General features: G+C 44.5%; 1 protein-coding gene across 1 annotated transcript in view; it reads right to left on the minus strand.

Moving 5' to 3' along the window:
• The window catches only part of DGKI (diacylglycerol kinase iota), a 402,958-nt gene that overhangs the window by 10,626 nt on the left and 371,465 nt on the right, over positions 1-20,867 (minus strand). The window contains exons 30-33 of the mRNA XM_034647002.1: positions 17,800-17,837; positions 14,313-14,433; positions 4,051-4,087; positions 2,253-2,352 (exon numbers count right to left, since the gene is read on the minus strand). Of these exons, the coding sequence (XP_034502893.1) occupies positions 2,253-2,352; positions 4,051-4,087; positions 14,313-14,433; positions 17,800-17,837 (296 nt within the window). The remainder of the gene's footprint in view (positions 1-2,252; positions 2,353-4,050; positions 4,088-14,312; positions 14,434-17,799; positions 17,838-20,867) is intronic.

Raw genomic sequence — 20,867 nt, forward strand, 5'->3', positions numbered from 1 at the left:
AAAAAAAGAGCAATCTGCTCAGGGGCCAGGCGTCCTGCCCAGTCTTTTGTTTGTCTCTTTGAGGTCACTCCTCCTGTTCTTTTGATTTTCTGAGATGAGTGTAAGAGCAGTCTTTTGTGTACTAACCAGGCAATCGCCAGGCTGTGGTGTGAGCGGGCCCCAGCCAAGCCAAACCTACCTGAAGACAGCCGCCCCCCCATCCTGCCTACATGGTGTGTGTTTCTCTACCGGGTTACACAACTAAGAGTTTAGTGCGAGTATCATCTGGGCAGAACATCACAGGAGCACTTCTCTGCCACTTGAAACCCTATACCCACTTAGCTAAACAGACAGGTAACAGACACAGCTTAACTCCTCCGACAGCCTAAGGGAGGAAGCCAGGCGGCAGGGGACCTAGGGCGGAGAGCGGGGAGCTGGTGGGCTGCAGGGGCCGTGGAGAATCACACAGTGCGGCCGGCTTCGAACTGGGTCCGAAGGAAAAGCGGTCCAACGTGGGAGAAGGAGTTATTTTGTGGCGTTCACTGCAGTTTGAGGAAACCCCAGGGTGAACACTGCACATAAGCAGTTGCTCGTCTCTTAAGGAAGTCTCATGGGGCTCAAGTCCTCTAAGGAATATGTCTGTGTTCCTAGGCTATATTCATCGACCCCAAACTTAGGTTATTCAGTGCCTTAGCTTAATGAAGTCCTCCTCTCTATATTAAAATTCTCCTCTGCAACCCTCTACAGTTGAACGGTTGGTCCTTTCTTAGCGTTTACCCAGGGCGGTTTCTCGGAGCTCCTCAGGCTTGTCTGTGGCACCAATGCTCCACGTGAACCGTCTGCCCGCCCTGCCCTTCTCCCGGGCTGCAGTCTGCGACGCCCTCCTTTGCTCCAGCTTTCAGCCCTTCCCTCGCTGCTCTCTGTAAATGAACAACTCCCAGGGCAGCCCGATCTCAGGGCTCCTGAGCAGAGTTTCTCCTGATGCCTGACCTCCACCTGTTGGCAGTTTTCCGGTCAAGGTCGGCACGTAGGTCACGCTATCAGTTTCTGGCCTCACTGCCCTCTCCTTAAGACATTAACACGCTTTAAATCCAGATTGCCATGCCTTTTGATGCAGGGAAACCAACCACATTTCAAGTCACGATGCCATGGGTACCGCTCTAAGGCAAAAATGTTATACAAACCATACGGAAAAAAACTCCACTTTGTTATTTTGTTGCCATACTTCATCCCGTTGGATCCAGTGGGGTGTTCTGTCACCACATGAGAACAACTCATCTCCTGGAACAACACTGGGCTGGGTGTCAAAAGAGCTGAATTTGGATTTGGGCTCAGCTCCTCTAAGGGCGTAGAGCTTACTTTTGGTTTCAGTTTCCAAATCGATGATTGTAATTCCCACCCTAACTTCAGGCGTTAACTTTCAGGGAAAAATATAAGAAAATAAGTAGGAAGAAACCTTTAAAAATAAAAAAGCCGGGGCGCCTGGGTGGCTCAGTTGTTAAGCATCTGCCTTCGGCTCAGGGCGTGATCCTGGCGTTCTGGGATCAAGCCCCACATCAGGCTCCTCCGCTGGGAGCCTGCTTCTCCCTCTCCCACTCCCCCTGCTGTGTTCCCTCTCTCGCTGGCTGTCTCTCTCTCTGTTAAATAAATAAAAATCTTTAAAAATAAATAAATAAATAAATAAATAAATAAATAAATAAATAAGCCACCATACAAGCACTGGATTTAAGACTGTAACCCTCTGCAAGTCCGGGCTATCCTCACCGTGACGGCTCGTCACCTGGGCACCCATACTCGGGTCCAGGTGAATCACAGATTTGAAGCTACCCTGGATAAAGTCGCTAAAGGAGAAATTCCAAAGGGGCTCTGGGGAGCAGGCCCATGTCTTTTACCCCTTTCCTAGGGCTTTGAACCTCACCTCCCCGCAACTTGGCTGCTGGCATTCGGGGGCGGGGGGGGGGGGGAAACCCCNCTCCCCGCAACTTGGCTGCTGGCATTCGGGGGCGGGGGGGGGGGACAACCCTAACGTCCCAAGGCCAGCACATTCAGAGGGTTATAAAGTCCCATAGGCAAGCACACACCCTTCCCTTTGTGCTTATACATTTAAACTACAGTTTCTCTAAATGAAGCACTTTATTTTTTCCTCCTTTTTCCAAAGCCCCAGGCACTTCCATCAGCACAGAAAGGATGCCTTTGCTGTGGGCACAAGTGAAGTCGATGGGGCCGGTGATCGTGCCCAGTGGGAGGATGTTTGCACTCACTCATCAAGTTACCTTGGAGTCGGTCTTTCTCAGAGATGCTCCCGCGTCCACCAGAAGCTGGCACACAGCCCGGTTCCGTTGGCAGGCAGCCTTGTGCAGTGCCGTCTCACCCCTAAATCAAAGATGAAATGGGAAACCACCCATAAAGGGGGTGGGGGTGGGGAGTGGGGGTGGAAGCGGCAGGGAGGGGGTGAGGGTAGCTTCCTATCCCTGCTGCTGAGGTTCTGTGCTCCACCGCCTCCTTCCCAATCTGCAGCTGAGACCACGGCTGGGCACATGCTGGGGAGCTGGATGAGGGGGTGTCTAAAAATGCCTTCAGTTAGTCATCAACGAACCATAATATCTGACTCCAATCGCTTGTCTCTCAACAGTGTTAACTAGGCTGAGCGATTTTGTTTTCAACCACTCACGCTTGATTTAGGTAACACTCAATGGCACTGTGAAACAGACTGGTGTGTAGAGATGGGTCTGAGCATGGAGGAACAATTTTCTCTGTGGATACATCTGGGCAGATCATAGGGGCACCGGATGAAGCAGACACGGGGTACGGCTGGAAAAGCACAAGCCCTTCAGGTACCGCACACAAGTGCCTGGCCGACCACCATCTGGCCCTCGGTGGAATATCTCTGGGGGACTCAGCGTAGAAGGACCAGGTCAACACAAGCCCCCAGTCAACACAAGCCCCCATACCTACTGACTGCATGTGAATGGCTTGTGGGAGGGGGTGGGCAGCCCAGAGGACATCTAGGAGAGCTGCAAACACGTGCTCTCCCCTGTTGGCCAGAGGCCACCCAGTAGAGGAAGAGGGCAAAGCAAAGCAGTTATTTCCACCCCTTCTAACGGGCAGTCTAGGGAGGAGATTCCCACTCTGAGTCCAAAATTAAAAAGATGCTTAATGCCAAAGCATATGGAAAATCAAGTGCAGTCCTTAGAACAAACGGGAAAGTGACAACCTTGCCAATAGGATGTGGTTTGTAGACAAACTCTATGTCACAACAGACAGTGTCTTACCCGTCTAGTAAGTCATAACTATAGACCTTTACCCTTCCCACTCAGCTTCTATTCTATTCATCTCAACTTTTCCTCCTCCAGACCAACTTAGCTACTCCCCATCCGTCTTTATCTCTTTTCAAATGTCTTTGAAGTTTTATAGTGCTTATATGGCTGTCAGGGTGAGACGGTTTGCCTCTCTTTGTTCCTACAAAAGGAACAAAGGGAGTAGGAGCTTTTTTGTTGCCCTAGGAATAAAAAAGTTGAAAACAAATATTATCATTTTGGGGGCCACCCTAGAGAGGATGACTTTCTCAACCGGAGTTTCTCATCTGAATCACAGAACATAAAAAAAGATTGGAATTACTATATTCTTAATTCTCCAATGGTCGTATATACCCTGCTCCATTCCAGACCCGGGATAGAGGTTTCATTACAAACAAAGGACGCCGTAGGGTATTAGGACTTCATTTTCTTACAAACCCCAATTGAGAAAGAGTAAATAAAAAAGGTAAATGTATTTATTTAGACTTCTCAGTGGTCCAACATGCACCAGTGCAAAACTACCGTGCCTGTAGGAAGCTCTAAGGGATGAATAGCAACGACCGTGCATGCAATTGTTATGATTCTTGTCATCAATTTTTATTGTGTAATTTCTGATTTAGAAAAATTAGCCCTGCATAGTTATAAATACAATTGAAAGTGAACTTCTTATCACTGACATTTAAATTATCTGTTGTATGCTCTATAGACTATATTCTTCTCCTAGCTACGTTCTAAAGAAAATAATCTAGACGAAATAATGAAAGGCAACACTCACGTTTCACTGTCTGCCATATCCAATAACTCGGAAGGTCCTAAATAAGAGAAAAGCAAGATGCCCATCAAAAATAAGTTCAATAGCTAAACATTAACAAAAAATTTATAGTCACAGGAGTAAAACGCCTTGGAAAGTTGAATAAAGTAGAGTTATTTGGTGAAAGGGTTAACAAGACCACCTCCCATTCCCCCCACCCCAAAGAAAGGATTTCTCTATTCCCACTCACCAACCTCTCAACCACCACCAACCAACCAATATGTGTGGAATGAGATAGCCTATGCCTTTAAAGCAGCTTTCAATCAAGTTGAGGAAATAAATGAATTGGAATGGAATAAGTGAGAAATAACTAAGTGGTTACCTTGGGGGAATGAGGACACTTCAGTGGACTTTAAAGATTGTTTATCACTGTGAGCAGGGGCAGGTTGTTTGAGATGGGGTTTTATACAGTACCATTTTAAAGCTACAAGATAACCATAGATATCATCCAGTCCAATATCTGTATTTTAGAAACAGAGTAAAATTATATTTTTCATAAAATTTCTCTTCTAAGACCTGGAAGAAATATTATGTATAAACACCAAACGATAATAGATGCTTCCTTAGGAACTGAGATGTTTGGTGAGTTTGTGCACCAATGATGTTGTATTTGTTCACCAACTAAGTCATTCAATCTGCAAACAATGCTTGGAATGACCACCTTTCCACCTTCTGCACCACTGCTTCCCTCCCCAACTCTCCTGTACTCTAATCAGTCTGCAGGTATCAGCTAAGATGCATTTTTCCATAAAGCCCTCTACAACCCCCACTTTGAAATACTGCATTAAATGTCCTGCCTATGTGCCCCCTCACTTTGTACACTAACCCTATGTCCTACAATTGGGAGGGTAATATAATTTATCATCCGAATTGAGACTGTCCCAGACAGGTGGGGATATGTAATTACTTCAATGATCATGACATTTAAACCATAATAAAACCACCTGCTGATTTGTCTCTCTCCATAACTAGGCTCTGGTAAACCCCTTGAAGCTGTGGTCTATGCCTTGTTCACCACTACATCCTTCCGTGGTGCCTGGCATAGAGCCTGGTACCAAGCAGATGCTTACATGTTTGGTTGAATTAAGGAATAAATGTGCTTGGATGTGCCAAACACAGTTCTAGGTACTGAGCATTTTAGTCTTTAGAAATATGATCCTGTTGCTCTGTTTTCTGTGTTGTTGGATATCATTATCATTGAAGATTTGTTTATGTGATTACTTATTACATAAAAAAAAAGAAAAGGAAGAGGTTAGGACTTGCCAACCATGAAAGTCACTGGCTAAGAAGATGACTGAGATGTCATGGGACATTCACAATCCTCCTGGTCATCCAAGAGCAGCCCCCTCTTTCACATCTACTGGCCATCTAGGCCAGGTCAATCTTCCCTTGCACCCTCTGCCCTATTCGTCTCTCCTCTTTGTCCTACTTGACAAATAGGCTTCCTAACTGGCCTCTGCCTAGAGCATAATTAGCATACAGAAACAGTTACCAAGAAAAATGAAAAGGCCTCTTATCATTCAGATTTCCAGGTTTCCACTTCAGCATATTGACTGCTTACTCCCAAGTATGCAAACATGGAAGTTCACAGTCTTTCACCTGGAACTGCCCTTCCTCTATTTGTTCCACGTTCCACTTTTTTTCATCTCAGCTCAACTGGTGCCATCATCTGCCTATCTCTCGGGCTCTCCCAGCTCACAGAGCTTGTTCCCTCCAATCTCCCGATCCAGAACAGCCTTCCCTTTTCCAGCCACATACCTAAATCTTACGCATTCTGTAAAGCCCAGTCTGTGACAAGGTCTTCTGAAAAGACCAGCTTTGACTGAAAGAATCTATCCCTTCTCTGAACTCCCGGAACACTTACTTCTTTTCACCCTTGTATTATGTATTTGCTTTTCAATCATATGCCTTGTCTCCCTAAATGAGTTATACTAAATCCCTACCGTGTAAAAATATTATTTTTCATTTATTATTTTTCTAGCACCTATTGTACATTAAAGGTTCAATGAAGACTAAACTCATTTATTTTTGTTCCTCAGTCTTGTGGTTCTAAGGAAACATGAATGATAATGCCCCCAACAGACACCCAAAGAAGTCCAAGACAGTCTGGTACAGTGATGGGTTCTCGAGCTGAACCTCAAAATTCTGGCTCTACCTGCCACTTACTGGGTCTCGGGCAAGGTCATTTAATCTCTCAGTCTCTCAATTGCCACGTACATTAAAGAAGGATTAATAATATTTATCTCACAGGACTGTTGTAAGGTTTCATACGTTGATATAAGTTATGTGCTTAAAATGGGAACTGGCTTGCTATATGTGAAGCCTGAAGTTTAGATCTGAAGTGTCCTATTCTCTGGCTTCAGCAGGTTACACTAAGTCGAGATGCGGATCATCCGTGGAGGGAGGAAATGTGCTGGACTCTGCGTGTACCTCCATTTACTTTAGAAGCCACTTGTTGACTCAAATTCGATGTCCTCAGAACCAGTACTCCAGACCCCCTCCGCTGCTGGCAGGGCATTCTCCACAAGGTCAGAACAAGAAGGCTTAGAGCGTCCAGTGGTCCTCACGAAGCATGCCTGCCACCCTCAGCGAACCTTTGGAGCCATTCATTTGGAAAGGAATTCCATGAATAGGAGCAACCCAGCCCCACGGCTCTAGCAACAGTTCTGTTCCCACCAGTCACTGCTAAGTGCGTGCCTATTCAGGCACCGGAGGCCTCACCCCCTTCGCCCTTCATTCGGCACCCAGAGCTGCCCCCACAGCGGGTCCGCGGACTCCAGGGTCCACGCCAGCATGTAAGTGACAGGCTGTGGGCCAGCTAAGTCTGTGCTAAAATGCAATTGCTTGACATTCTGAGAGTGGAGACAAGGAAGAGAAGGGGCGTTGTTCCTCAAGTTTCTTACAAGAATCACCATAAATGCAGCCAAGCCAGAACAACTCCAGAGCCGATTATCCAGTTGATGAGTCAGGCAAGCCTGTGGCTGCTTATTACTTTCCCCTTCTCTCCTTTGAAGCCTCGGGCGCTGACAGAGGTGAGGGGGACAGGTGCTGCTCCTACATTGAGATATTCTTGCTCTTAATTAAAATCTGACAAAACCCCAGTTACAGGTTTTGGGAATGGAATGGGCTCTGGTATGATGGACTTCATCAACCCAAGCTTTCCTCCTCTTCCCATCAATACACAGAAACACAAAAAAGCAGAATGCTCTGAACACTGTCAGGCAAATCACCAACGAAGAGGCAAGGGTGGCAGTGAACTGATGACAGGCGGGAATACGGAGCTATTTTTAGTAGTACAGGTACATTTTCTAATAATGTTTTAACCTGCTTTAAAATGACTGTGTTTGCATAATGCTTGTGGGAGGGGGTTGCAGAGGAGGAAATAAGAAGAGGCCTGCGTGCCAGGTGCACCCCAAGAACAGGCTGGAGTTTCCCTCCCTATGTGTGCTGCCAGTGACCTGCTGGGAGCTCCTTCAACAGTATGTTGTGCTGTTTCGTAGTGTCCTGTGTGGGTTAGTAGCAGTGATTCTCCAATCTTACGATTTGGAGAAAGGGGGCATGGCCAGAGAGACAAAAAATAATCCACAGAGACCTCAAAAATTCTCTTTAAAGGAAAAAGTATTTTTAAAAAATAGCATCTATGATTTTTGGAAAGTTAATTTGAGTCTCACTAATAAGGGAGAGCCCAAGAGAAAGAAAAGATGATGGACTTCTTCATTTATATCCATGGTGAAACTTTGGGGGTCTAGGACTTATTGTATATTTTAGGTATGCATATGGTCTGATTGTGGATATCATGCCATCTCCCTAAGGGAATTGGAAGGAATACCATGATACTGTGAGCAGTGAACTCACAATTATTCCCTGAATATAAAAGGACGTCTTGGTTCTCTGTCCCTCCTAAGGTTTGCTCCAATGTCTACACTCAGTCCTACAGTTTACCTATTCTAGATGTTAAATCCCAATGGAAGGGACACGTGTGGAAATTTCTCCATGAAGCCTTCACAGGCAGATGGTGATCACTGCCCCTTCACAGCTCTGCACCAGCTGTCACTGGGACCCTGCATATAATACTTACATGGATCTACCCTGCATTGTGGTTGTTTATCGTGTTTCACTGCACTCTCCGGGTTTAGGACTACAGAGGGCATGACCATACACTACGTAGGAGTCTTGTCAAGTAACCTAACATCACTACGCTTCAGCTGTCAGCCGCAGATAAGAGAGCTCACTATGTAGGATTGTTTTAAGAATTAAGTATGTTCATACATACAAAGCAATTAGAACCATAAAAGTTAGAATTGACTATCACTCTAATATTTTTTCTCAAAAGTTCATGGGGGTAGAATTCATTTTTTTAATGAATGAAAATCAATGCGGATCCCAGCCAGCATCCTATTTTTTCTCACAGAAGGACCCATAGATGTAACATGGATTCAAAAGACTGTGCTACAAAGGAAATGGTCTGAAAAATAAGGGGGAAAAGGTATTAAGAGGATATACACATCAGTATTCGGGTGGAAGCCAGGGAATGCAAAAGGAAGCCAAACTTCACAAATCTCCCAACGCGAGAAAGTGAACAGCGTGGCTAGGCAGTCAGACCTTCCAAACTGCAAGTTTGCTTCCCTGGGGCTCATTCCACTGGCTCTCCCACTGGACAGCCCAGCTTTTGCTGGTGCAACCCTGTCATCAATACTGTCCTTGTATTCTATATGATGTGTCTTTTGTCACATGCATCCTTTAGCTTGCTTCCCACACCAAGTCATCCAAATCCCCTTTGCTATTCCTTCCACCTCTCCATGGCCTCTCTCTCCCCGGACCTCATTTCCCATTAGTCTCCCTGACGCTGCCAGCAGACCATTCCAAATCCTCCTCTGCCCCAGGACAAAAGCCGCACAGATGTGGGGAGAGCTGGCACTGGGAACTCTAACAGCACCGTCATCCTGTCCCAGCGGGATGGTGGTCGTTTCTCTTGGGGACCAGAGGCCGAAAAAGGGAGGTAAAAAAAAAAAGAAAGAAAGAAAAGAAAGACTAGAGACAGAAAAAGAGGGAAGACAAAATAAGCCATTGAAATCAAAAAGGAAATGCATGAGTGAGATTTCTATCAGGACACACGGTAGGGGGGCAAAGGGGTGGAAGCGGGGAGAATAAAAACAAAGGAGCGAAATGTGCGGGGTGGTAAAAGCCTAAAACAACACAAAAGTCTCTCGGAGGGGTACAAGGAGGGAGGAGGCGGTGGGTAGAAAATATGGTTAAAAGGAGCTGAAAAGCAGGAACCACTGGGGGACCCCTGCTGGAACCCCTCGGCATCCTTCCCTCTCCACCCTGTCCCCATGGAATTTTAGCTCTCTCCCTCCTCCATTCTCTAATTCCAGTTTTTCATAAAGGAAATGCCCAATGCCCAAATTCCAGTTTTTCATAAAGGAAAACAGCAGGCTGTGCATTCGAGGGAAAATCCCAAAGAAGATGCAGGACAGAGAAAAATTCAAGCCGCCTGTGGCTTTTCAGCGTCTCCCACACACTCCTGCCCTTCGCCCCACAGCCTGGTTTTAAAAGAGCGCTTAGATGAGAAATACATTGTTTAGTGTGCTGGCTGGGAAGACAACTAATCTCTCAGGACTCCTGTGGGGGGGGGGGCACCCTCCTGACTGCGGACCCCACTGCTCACCATAAATAACCAGCGAAGAGGGGGGCAAAGCAGAGGGAGAGGGGCTCTGGCCAGAGCAAGGATGCGGGGCGCAGACAAGCCCCTACGCTCTCAGGCAACTTGAAAAGGGCCCACAGATTTCTCAGAACCCTTGTCAGGAAGGCATTTTACAGTCAGGTCTTTGAACATATTTTACGATTTATATCATATGAAGCCACAGGAAAGACTTAAACCGAATTAAAGGGAAAAAAAAGAAACTAAAACTTCAAAAGATTTGCAGCATTCGAGATTGGGAGGAAGGTCCCTCTCCGTCTTTGGCACAGTGTAAAATTGTACTCTTTTCCTACTTCCGTGAACGCAAATTGATCAGACTTCTCTACCACAAATCTGATGCTGGTTTATAAAGACATTGCCACAGTCTGGTATACATCCTGAATCCCAGCCTCACGGAGGCCTCCTGGAAAAGACTATTTTCCTTGTCAGACCAAGGGGATTCTAGAGCTGCCATGACATAACATTAGGAGAGATTATTTCACTGACCAGGGGTCACATTAAGAGGATGGTTACAGAGCAGAGAGAGGGTCATGTTTCCCATGAGCTTGTCCCTGCCTTAGAGGACGCTATAATTTACAGGGGTTTCTATCATTTAAAGGAGACAAATTTTTCTGCAAAAAATAATCTACAATCTCAGCATGCACAGGCTAATATAAATTGGTATTGGTATTAGCAGCTAAAGACGTTAAAACAAAGAGCAACAGTAAAAAAGGGGAGCAGGAGCGCTTAGCTCTTGGGGAACCTGGTGACTTAGGAGGGCTACGTCAAAAGATTTGCATGCATATTCCTGAATAAGTAGAAATAATGAGATCAACGTTAAGGCTGAAATTGACAGTGCCTCTCAGGTTGATAAATGCTGGTTTCAATAAAAAATCAACTGCGAGTTAGTCCCCAGTATTTGACATAGTACCAAAAGGCTAAAACCATCATCCCTCAAACCCGCAGTGGTTCTCAGACTGGAAAGCATAGTAAGATTTTACTTTCACACAGAAAGACGGAGAGTGCTTCCTATCTCCAGCCTCTCTCTCAGGTATGTACTGGCCAATGAGAGATCCTGGTGAGGCAGGGAGGAAATCAGATGCCTCCAGTGACCTTGACTGTGACCATGACCATGCTTGCCTGTGAGGGAAGTAGAGATGAGTGCCGGAAACTCCAGTTGTTTTTCTCATTATCACAAATACTAAACCAACTAATTTATAAAATCTACCCGCCCCAAAAAAGCTGGAAAAATAAACACCCTCATCCCCCCAAATTAACAGATTGCTTCATGTCCTTCAGTTTTGACAGAGAGAGTTGTACTGTGTGATCCACCCTTTGCAAGAGATGCTGGGGATGGAAGACAGGTGGCTTTAGTACCGGAACGTCAGGCTTTGGTTACAGCACTAAAAGACTGACGTACCAGCTTGATCTCACTCCAGGCAAAGTATGTGTGCACCAATCCACAGGTGGGGTTAGAAACTGCAACCTTTTAGAGGCCCTATTATTTAAGGCAGTGGAAAAAGTAGTGGGGGAAGTGAAAATCTATGGTTTTAGACTAATACCATCTCATGCCTCATCACTCACGCCCCTGGGGACATGCAACTGAGGAGAGGGATTTGGTTTTGTTCTTAGTATAAGTATGTCCCAAATATTGCACAGGTCATACTTATGCTTAAAAGCGGGGGGGGGGGACTGCGTTGTTGAAGAACTTGCAAATTTAAAGAATTATTGTTGCTAATCAACCTTAGGACCCAGGACCAGAGGAAAATATAAAAGCCAAGGTGCAGGGGATTCCAGGTAAGACGATAGTTGAGGATAATGAGAAGGTAAGCTCATCATTTTCAACTGAAGAAGACAGAGGGTAAGTGAGGGAGGATGGTAGGTTAAATCTGGCCATAGATTATTTGCAGCTCCTTTCATGGGGCGGTGGGGGCCATTTTGCCCTCCCTTGAGTCAGGGCCAGCTCTGTGACCTATTTTTGTTAACAGAATGCTGCAGAGATAATGCAGAACTTTCCAGCCTGGCCTCAGGACATCTGGAAGCTTCTATTCTCACCCACATGGAACCCTAGAATTATCATGCTATGAAGAAGCCTGGGATAAAAGAACAGGTAAAGTGGAGGCTCAGGGGTCCCGGCCATTTCAGCCACCTCAGCTGAGGGCCCCAAACATGTGGGGGAGTCCATCTTCAATAGAGATTCAATCACAATTGCAGCTCCCTGCAGCCTCATCAGTGAGACCAAGTGAGACACCAACAGATAACTAATACAGGGAGGTTTCCAGAACTCTGTGTGTGTGTGGGGGGGGGGCACTAGCTCTTTAGGAGAGGTAGAGGGAGGGAGGGAGGGAGGGAGGGAGGGAGGAAGGGAGAGAGAGAGACAGGGTTCCTAAATAGTGTTAGCACTCAAATAGATGGCCAATGTCACCTAGCTCGGGAGAGGGTCTGTGGGTATTGAACAGGTTAAGGTATGCAAGCAAGAATTCAATCTCATTGGGTAAAGGACAAACTCGGAAGAAAGGATTGAGTATGATCACAAAGACAGTAACCAGGAGTACTTTAAACTGAGCTAAAGACAAGTAAACGGACATTACATATATCTAAACTCGTCCGCATTTTGTGGTAGAAATCCTGAGATCTTTTTGATTAAGAGAAAGATAATCACAGAAGCTCTGTGACTTTATGTGCTCTCTATGGGGGTGGTTCTAACATTTGGTTTTGCCTTTCACCAGCTTTTGGAGAAGTCACTATGGGAAAGAAAAACCATCTATGATTTTTTTTCATGAAGAAGGCAAGCAGAACTTATGCCACCATTGCTTTGTAAGTCTTGCCCTCCCCCCAACCTCAAATGCTTTCACTGCAGTGGGTCGAATGGACAGGGGACTAGGAGATAAAAAGATGCATATCCTAGACACAGCACCAAGAATACAGCTTACTCCCTAGACTTTCCAGCATAGACTGGCTTGGGACTGTCCAGCCCAGCCTACAAGGGGGAAAGAGATGGTCTAATGATCTCCATCCTGCTTTAACATGCTTTCCTTTTCCTGAACTGTTCTCTCCCCCATAACTCAGGCCAAGGGTTCAAGCAAACTCATCTTGGTGAGAAGGAACTGAAGACAAAGCAAGGTGAGTCAAATGTACCTGATAGTCTAATGCCTACCTTGCAAAGTCTTTGTCAAGATTAAATGATAGGATGTTTAGTATAAGCATCTGAAATAAAAGTGGGTGACAAATGGTAGCTAGGTTATCTATCTGTGGCTTTACAATAGGACTTAAAACATCTATATAGAATTGTTTTCATTTAATTCTACATAAGATTATACATTTTTTAGCCTCGATTGCCTGAAAATAGTGACTGTATTGTGTGTGTGTGTACGTACAATGGTCTATAACAGGTGGCTCCTGTGAAGCCCTCCACAAATATTTGCTGAATAACTGAAAGACATATTTGTTGAAATGAATAAAAAGGGGAGTGGGGCACGTGGGTGACCCGGTCAGTTAATCTGGGTCTGACTTGATTTCAGATCAGGTCACGATCTCAGGGTCGTGAGACTGAGCTCCACGTTGGACTCTGTGCTGAGCATAGAGCCTGCTTAAGCGTCTCTCCCTTTCTCCCTTCCTCCTTCATTCATAAACACATGCTCTTTCTCTCTCTCTCCCTCTCTCTCCCTCAAAATAAGGAAAAAAAAAAAAAGAGGAGCGAAAAGAAATATGCATGTCTACTAATATGCTCACCATTTCCAGGCTAAACTGGATGTCACAGCCTCGCTGCTAGGGCTCACAGAAAATCTCCCAGGATCTCCGTGTACCTACATCTCACAGAACTGGAAGCGGCTCCAATCCTTCCCCCCTTCAAAACTAGCCAAGCCAGGCAGATTTTTCCCTTTACTCCTGTTCTTAATTCCTAGAAATACTAATAAACATGGGAAGCCGAAAGTAATGGTCAAGATTTGGAATCTATCCCTGTGTTTACGCCTCTAAAGGGCCATGAGAGGAAGATGGTAGGATACATGCTACTTCTAGCAACTACCTAACCACAGAAGACGTGAGAGCCCCGGATGTTTTCAAAGAGAATGAAGTGTGGCTTCAGTTGAAAAGATGAATGAGATTCAAGCAGAGGAAAAAAAAAAGAGAGAGAGAGAGAGAGAGAGAAGACAAAAAGCTGGGAAAAAATGTGCTCGTGTTATCCTCAGAATGATCAGCTATGAACATGGATTTGGTGCCTGGTCCCAACCAGGCGACTTAAAGCTCTTCCCAAAACAATCCAGCATATTATGTCAGGACGCATGTGTTTTTGTCTTTTATTTTTTAATCAATCAGCTCACCGATATCCTGCGAAGACTTTGATATGAGAATTATTTCTAGGAGTTGTTCGGTCACGGTGACCCACATGGGTCAGCGGTCTGTGGTCCCGTCTGCCTCACATCACAGGGGGTGTCGGCTAGAAGGTGGGGAGCCTTTCTATTGCTCTGAAGATAGCCAGGGAGGGAGCCCCCTTAGTTCAGTTACTTCACAGATAGGTGACCCTAGGTTCGCTGCGCCTACTTACCGTGGTCCAGAATATACTTGACGATCTCCCCATGGCCGGTTTTGGCTGCGTGGTGAAGGAGGGAGCAGTGGTCCGGCCCCTGAATTAGCAGACTGCCTCCATTTTTATAGCTTTCCATTAGCTGAGAAAGAGACAGAGGAAAAGAAGCTCAGGCAGAGTCCAGAACAAGGGAAAGTACAGCTAACCGGTGATAAAATAAGAGAAATGGAGCAAACCACAAATGTTTCTAGCCTCAGAGGACACAGAGAAGGGATGAAGCAAGGTTCCTGGACTGTGTTAGTCCTCGAATAGCTGGCCAGTGTCTCCCCTCACTCCGGACAGGGTCTGTGGGCACTGAGCAGCCCGAGGAAACTGAGACGTGCTGAATGTTATTTCTTTTCTGTTTGATGTCTTTTTCTTTTCTGGGCACTGGTTGCTGTCCCAAGAGAGTGAAGGGCAGCAAAGAGAAGAAACGCTTTCCTATGTTGGCTCGGCTTCCTCTTGAGTGAAAGAGTAATTAAGGCCGGAGACAGGAATAGCTTGGTGTCTGGTAGCTAAGCTCCTTTCCTAGCCTATGGTTTCTCTCCAACCTCTAATGAACCTAGCTACCAAATACAGAAGCTGCTTCCCCTTTTTCCCGCGGGAGATGGTGGCACACGTGTGTACGGCCTCCTTCTTCTTCCAGATCTCCAGCCCAGCCGGCACGCCTTCTGTTAATCATCCCACCCATGCCCAGTAAGGCTAGAGATGATCCACAGGATGAGAACCCAAAGGATTTAGAAAATGTGGCAGGAGAAACCTAAAATACCTATATTATGCGAACAGACTGGAAAACCACCAACAGATTTTGCAGCCTGAGACTCATGTGGCGAAATGAGGATGTGGTCTGATTTCATGAAATGCTGCACGTTACAGAAAGTGTGAATGGGTCCATGTTCTCCAAACTGCAGTCTATCAGAACAAAAAGGGTCTTGCTGGAACTTCTAAAAGGTAGTTTTAGGACAAAGAAGAACACAATAACCTGGCAGGTAACAAGCAAAAGGAATAGATCTATCACCAAGAAGTTAGATGGTATGTTATAAAAAAAAAAAAATTAAGCGTCTCATAAGGTCAAAGAAAGTAACTCATAGTTCATGATTTCACTCAAATCCAACCATGGAACCGCCATGTGCCAGATGCCAGGGAAACAAAGATGAATAGTACTCGGTCACTGGCCTCAAGACCTCGTCATCCGTGGGGAAGACAGATGTCAAAGACACATACAGGAATGGAGAAGAACATAAGGAGGTTATCATGGGGTGAACAAAGAGTCAGGGAACGCTCTCTAGAAAATAGATCAAAAAGGAATAGTTGAATGAAGTAAAGAACATAGGGAGGCTTTAATCCCTAAACTACTGGGTTATAGGATAGCAAGAGGTAGCTAATTATTTTCCACAAAGAATCTAAGCATATCCAGTACTGTTCAACAACCATCTTACAATGACACTCCCTTTCTTTGTAGGCAGATCCATAAAGGATTTGGGCTCAACGGAGTAGCACAGACCCAATCCATCAGCTGTCTGGATGCTGCCTTTCTGTGGGATTTTTGGACACTGTGGACGTGAAGTTAGTCTGTGAGTGTGTTATACAGCTCCTTTGCACAGTAGCCACTCCCCACAGCCTTCACACTGAATGGTTCCTGGGGTCTTCGCTTCTCTGCTGTCTGATGTGTACTCTCTCTCTTACAGACACATACACAGTTTAATATCTAATATTTTTTTCTACTTTCAGCATGGAACAGAGAAAAAGAAGAAGATGGAAGAGAAGAAAGAAAAGGGGAAGAAAAACTTGGGAAAGAAAGAGAGAAAGAGAAACTAAGTCACTGTATTTCATCTCTCAGTAAACAAGGTTAAGTAATTTCTTAGGCACTTAGGAAATGATTGTAACAGAGAACGTAATAAGACAACCAATGCAATATGGTAATTTCCCATATTTCAAATAATTCTCTATTAAGTACAAAAAAAGTGAGGTTGTATACCCAGGGACCTGGAAAATATGCCGTCTAGACAAAAAAGCATATGCAAAAGGAAATAAAAAGATTTCAAATGTATAGTAGTTTGCACACATTTTTGGCTTAGAAGCTCTGCAAGGGCAGGAATCACGTCTTACTGCTCAAAGCATCTAATATAAGGCCTTGCAGGGAGTAGAGGATAATATTGGTTCAATCTACTGCTGGGCAACAGCATCAAACTCCCAGCTACACCGCTTGGTGAGTACTTTTTGCTTGTGGGTGACAATTCCTAGATGTAGACAGTGCCACGGGCACCATTTCCAGGATTGTGTGTCTAAAGATGGCCGTTTATCAAGGTTGCAAGCACCACGTCTTTCCTATTAGGAACCTGTTAACATTGTAGCACAACGGTTTCTCAGTTGATTGAACAGATGTGCTTCAAAAGAAGTTGCATGCAAGGTCAGTGCTTCCCAGCTCTCTTTTAAGGCTTTTGGTTTCTCAGTTGCCATGGTACCATACTCCACAGGCTCATGAGTAAGGCAGAACCTCTGTCCCTACGCAGGAGCCGATATTATATAGCAGATCAATGCCAATGTGGGTTATACAGGGATATACAGGCAGTCATGAGTCCCAATGCCTGAAAATGACATGAGACCAAATATAGCTTTTAGAATACTCATGGGCTATATTTTATACTATACTTTATAACAAATATTTGCATCTCCACTATGTTCATTAAAAAAAAAAAACAGACTAACAAGACTAGCTAGCATTTTAGCGTCCTTTCTATGTAAGAAAAAGTCTTAAGAGCTTTTCATGTATTGTTATGGTTGATCCTCACAACAAAGGAGAGAGGCAATGTTATTCAATTTTACAGATGAAGAAACAGAGGCACAGGGAGAAAAATTCTACAGAGTCACACATACAGTGAATGGCAGAGCCAAGATCTGAGCCAGGCAGTCTGACTCCAGAATGTGTATTCCCTCTCAAGGCAGCAGCGACCACCTCCTTCCCTCTGAACTAAGAAAACATAAGCATGAATTAAACTGTTTGAGGGAGATCAGACGGAACATGTTCTTTCGGTTAACTGTGATCCCCAAAGTATAGAACTGTAATAATACTGGAAGCTGTAGGCTCTGGCCTGGAAAATCTATTTCTGGGTGTTGTCCAGATAATTCTTACAGATGCACTCATTTCAAGACCTGTCTAAAAAGAAACCTTTAAATTGCAAATATCAGCTTCTAGAGAGCAGGAATTCTGGACAAGGTGAGCACTGCATGGAGACAACCAGCATGGTACCCCTGCACACATTCTCTGCTGTTAAGAAATGTGGAGATGCTGTGAAGACTCCTCTGGCCCTCTCTGTCCAGCTCTCACAAGAGCATCCTTCTCCTTCCAAGTCAGCTAGCCCAGGCAGGGGAGTGTTGCATAACATACGAGAGATCATGAAAATTTGGTGAGAGATGATGTTAAAGTTCTTAAAGAATCACCAAAAGTTTGGGTAGGAAGATATCTTACCTTCATAAGATCACCAGCTATTACTGCCTGCAAAATTGCTGTGGAAGACAAAAGAGAGATGTCCCATTAGTAGAAGACCCTCTCATTAAAATATCCCAAAGGGCTGGATCCATATTTTGCAGAAATAGTGTACATTTGGGGCAGGAATCAGGGAAGAAGCATGCCAAAGGTTGAACCTTGCCAACAGGCTAAAGCCTTCTCTTCATCCCTTCGCTACCTGGGCACCCATTCTATCCATCAGTCTAGAGTCTACCTGGACACCCCCTTGTGAAGCTTGGAGCCTCAGAGATTAGGTTCAAATCTGAGCTCCGACACAAGCTATGGGTGAATCATGGAAGCCCTCTGAGCCCGGTTTCCACATCTGTCAACCAGCAAGTCTAAATCTTACTGAATGACTGAAATGATCGAGGAAATCATATGGATGTTCTCAGTCATCTATGAGGTGAGCTGGGTGCCTAACCATGATTGCTTCTGCTCCCTTCTTTCTAGTTCCTTCTCTTTTGTCCTCTTGGGGTTCCAAAAATCACTAATAGTTTTGCTCTGTAATGAGAGGCAAACACCTACCATTACGGAAATGAAGAGGACTGGAGGTAGTGGGGAAGGAACATGTATGCTTTTTTACGTTTTGAAGAAAATAGCCATGCGGTCAGCATCTAATCCACTGGCAACTCTTGTGGAAAGAACTCAAAGTCTTAGGAAACCCAAACTAATTGTAAAAATATGTTGCTCCAGGGGCAAAAATGGAAGCACACATTCAAGTCACTTGGTAGGTAGAAGAGGAGGGAGAGGGGGGCACTGGGGGGAGAGGGCGGGATGTGTGGGCACTAATGACAGTGTTGGCTCCTGACGGGAACATGGGTAGTAGGTTGGAAATGATCCCTGCGGAAAAACAATTACTTAGATTCTAGGACTACTGAAAAAACAGATTATTTGAAGGCTTGAACAGCACAAAATTTTAGAAGTAACTTAAATTTTATTTCTTAAGGTGTCATTTTATTTTTTAAGATCTGTTTATTTTAGAGAAAGAGGGAGCATGAGCGGGGGTGGGGGCAGAGTAGGGGTAGGGAGAGAGAGAATCTCAAGCAGATTCCCCACTGAGCTCACAGCCTACCGTGGGGCTGATCTCACTACACTGAGATCGTGACCTGAGCCAAAATCAAGAGTTGGATGCTTAATCGATGGAGCCACCCAGGCACCCCAATGTAGTGCCTTTCCACAACACTATAAACTTGATAACCTATAAAAGACTATTTCCTTCCCTTTTCTCCAGGCCTCACAGAGCTAGTGGAGCTCTACTGGACAGGGGCATGGACTGGACACAGGGACGTGCATTATAGTGACAAATGGGCCGTTCATTTGCACGCACATGTGCACTCTCTCTCTAAAAATAAATAAATAAGATCCTTTTTTTGAAAAAAGGTGCTGGACTAGAGTCTAATTCTAATCTCTAACTTAGCAGCCATGTAAGCTTAACAAGTCAATGTTTCTGAAATAATTTTCTTACTTGTAAAATAAAATTAATAGCTGTCCTGCTCATCTCTCTGTCATAAGAATAAAACCAACAAACAGAAGCTTTATAAGTTCAAAACACTAGAGTGCTTAGTTTTTCAAGATTATATTGAAAGTTTTCCTAGAAGTCAAAAGAGAAAGAAAAGGAAACAGAGAAAAGAAAAATGAGTTCATTCATTTAAAGCACTTCTGTAATAAAATTTGGTGCACATAAACAACAAATCAGACAATAAAGGAATTCCCCAGGACAAAGTCTATTGGAGGAAGACCAGAAAGGGAAGAGAGAAAAGAAAAGAAAGAGAAGGAAAAGAAGGGAGTAAGAATGAAAAGAAAGAAAAATATCAGAAGCTGGGGGGGGTGGAACTTACTGGCTAGCTGTGGACTTCAAAGAGTGCTTGGAGGAGGTGAAGTTTAAGCCAACTCCTCCATGATAAGTGGAATTAATTAGCAAAGAATATCAGGAAAATCCTTGCAAGACGAAGGTAGCATCTGAACAAAGACATGGAAGTGAAGTTGTGATGTCTAAGGGAAACTTGGAAGAACTGTGTATCATCCTTCCTGAGGTGGGGCGTGGTTGCAGATAAGCTTGGGAGGAACCCCCCTGGTGAGCACCTCTTCTGTCAAGATAAGGCATTTGGAGTTTATCCTGCAGGTGGTGAGAAACCATTGCAGAGGTAAAAGTAAACCAGAGAAGCATATAAATGTCAACCATGCCAGTTTGATCCCACCCTTCCCCTCCTGGAAAGAGAGTTATGACCTGCTATCTGCTCATTTTCTCCTGATTGCCCATATTATAGACTCTTTAAACGTCTACCCCAGATTCACTCACAAGTATTGCTCTGTTTGTTGGTTTCCAGCTGCCTCCCGATTTAAAGTCCCCATGAACAGGTAAAGGATCATATAACAGAATCATAACCACAAATAATTTCCGATTGTACTGGAGATGGAAAGTGGGAATATTTATTTTTAAGTCAAGCAATACACCCAAGGGTAGCTATTATGCAAACATTATTAGGCTCGAGGCTCACTTCTCTTTCCTGATTAATGTCCTTCCCCATGAACACTGCTGTTTAAGATTTCCTCTGCATAAAGAAAGCTTGAATCTATTAGTATTCAACTCCAAATAATAACTTTCTGAAAGATCAAGCTTCAAAAACAAATAATGAGTTGTTATGATTACAGTATTATTCTTTCTTATTTCTTGAGCTCCAAGCTTGTCTTCCTGCCTTTTCCAAAACTCTTTCCAACTGGGGAAATCAGGATCCCAAATGCAAAGAAGGGAAGCCAAATTGCTCATGGGATATAAAGGTAACTGAGTAGATGGATAGTAAGTTTCCTGGACAATTAAGTCACAGAAACTTACGTAGTTAGGCAGGAGGGTAAGGGAGTAGAAAACTGAGAAGTTTGTCATTTTTAGAGCTTAGAAGCAGAATCATTAATTCATATGAAATAGTTGATTTTTTCCTTCGGTGCTATGCTTTCCAATAAACTGCTATCCAGTAAACATCCTGGAAGTGAGAAGTCAGGACTGCCAGGAAGGAATCACCATCTTCCTTCTT

This window comes from Ailuropoda melanoleuca, chromosome 1 (genome assembly GCF_002007445.2).
Source record: "Ailuropoda melanoleuca isolate Jingjing chromosome 1, ASM200744v2, whole genome shotgun sequence".
In the NCBI taxonomy this organism is placed as follows: Eukaryota; Metazoa; Chordata; class Mammalia; order Carnivora; family Ursidae; genus Ailuropoda; species Ailuropoda melanoleuca.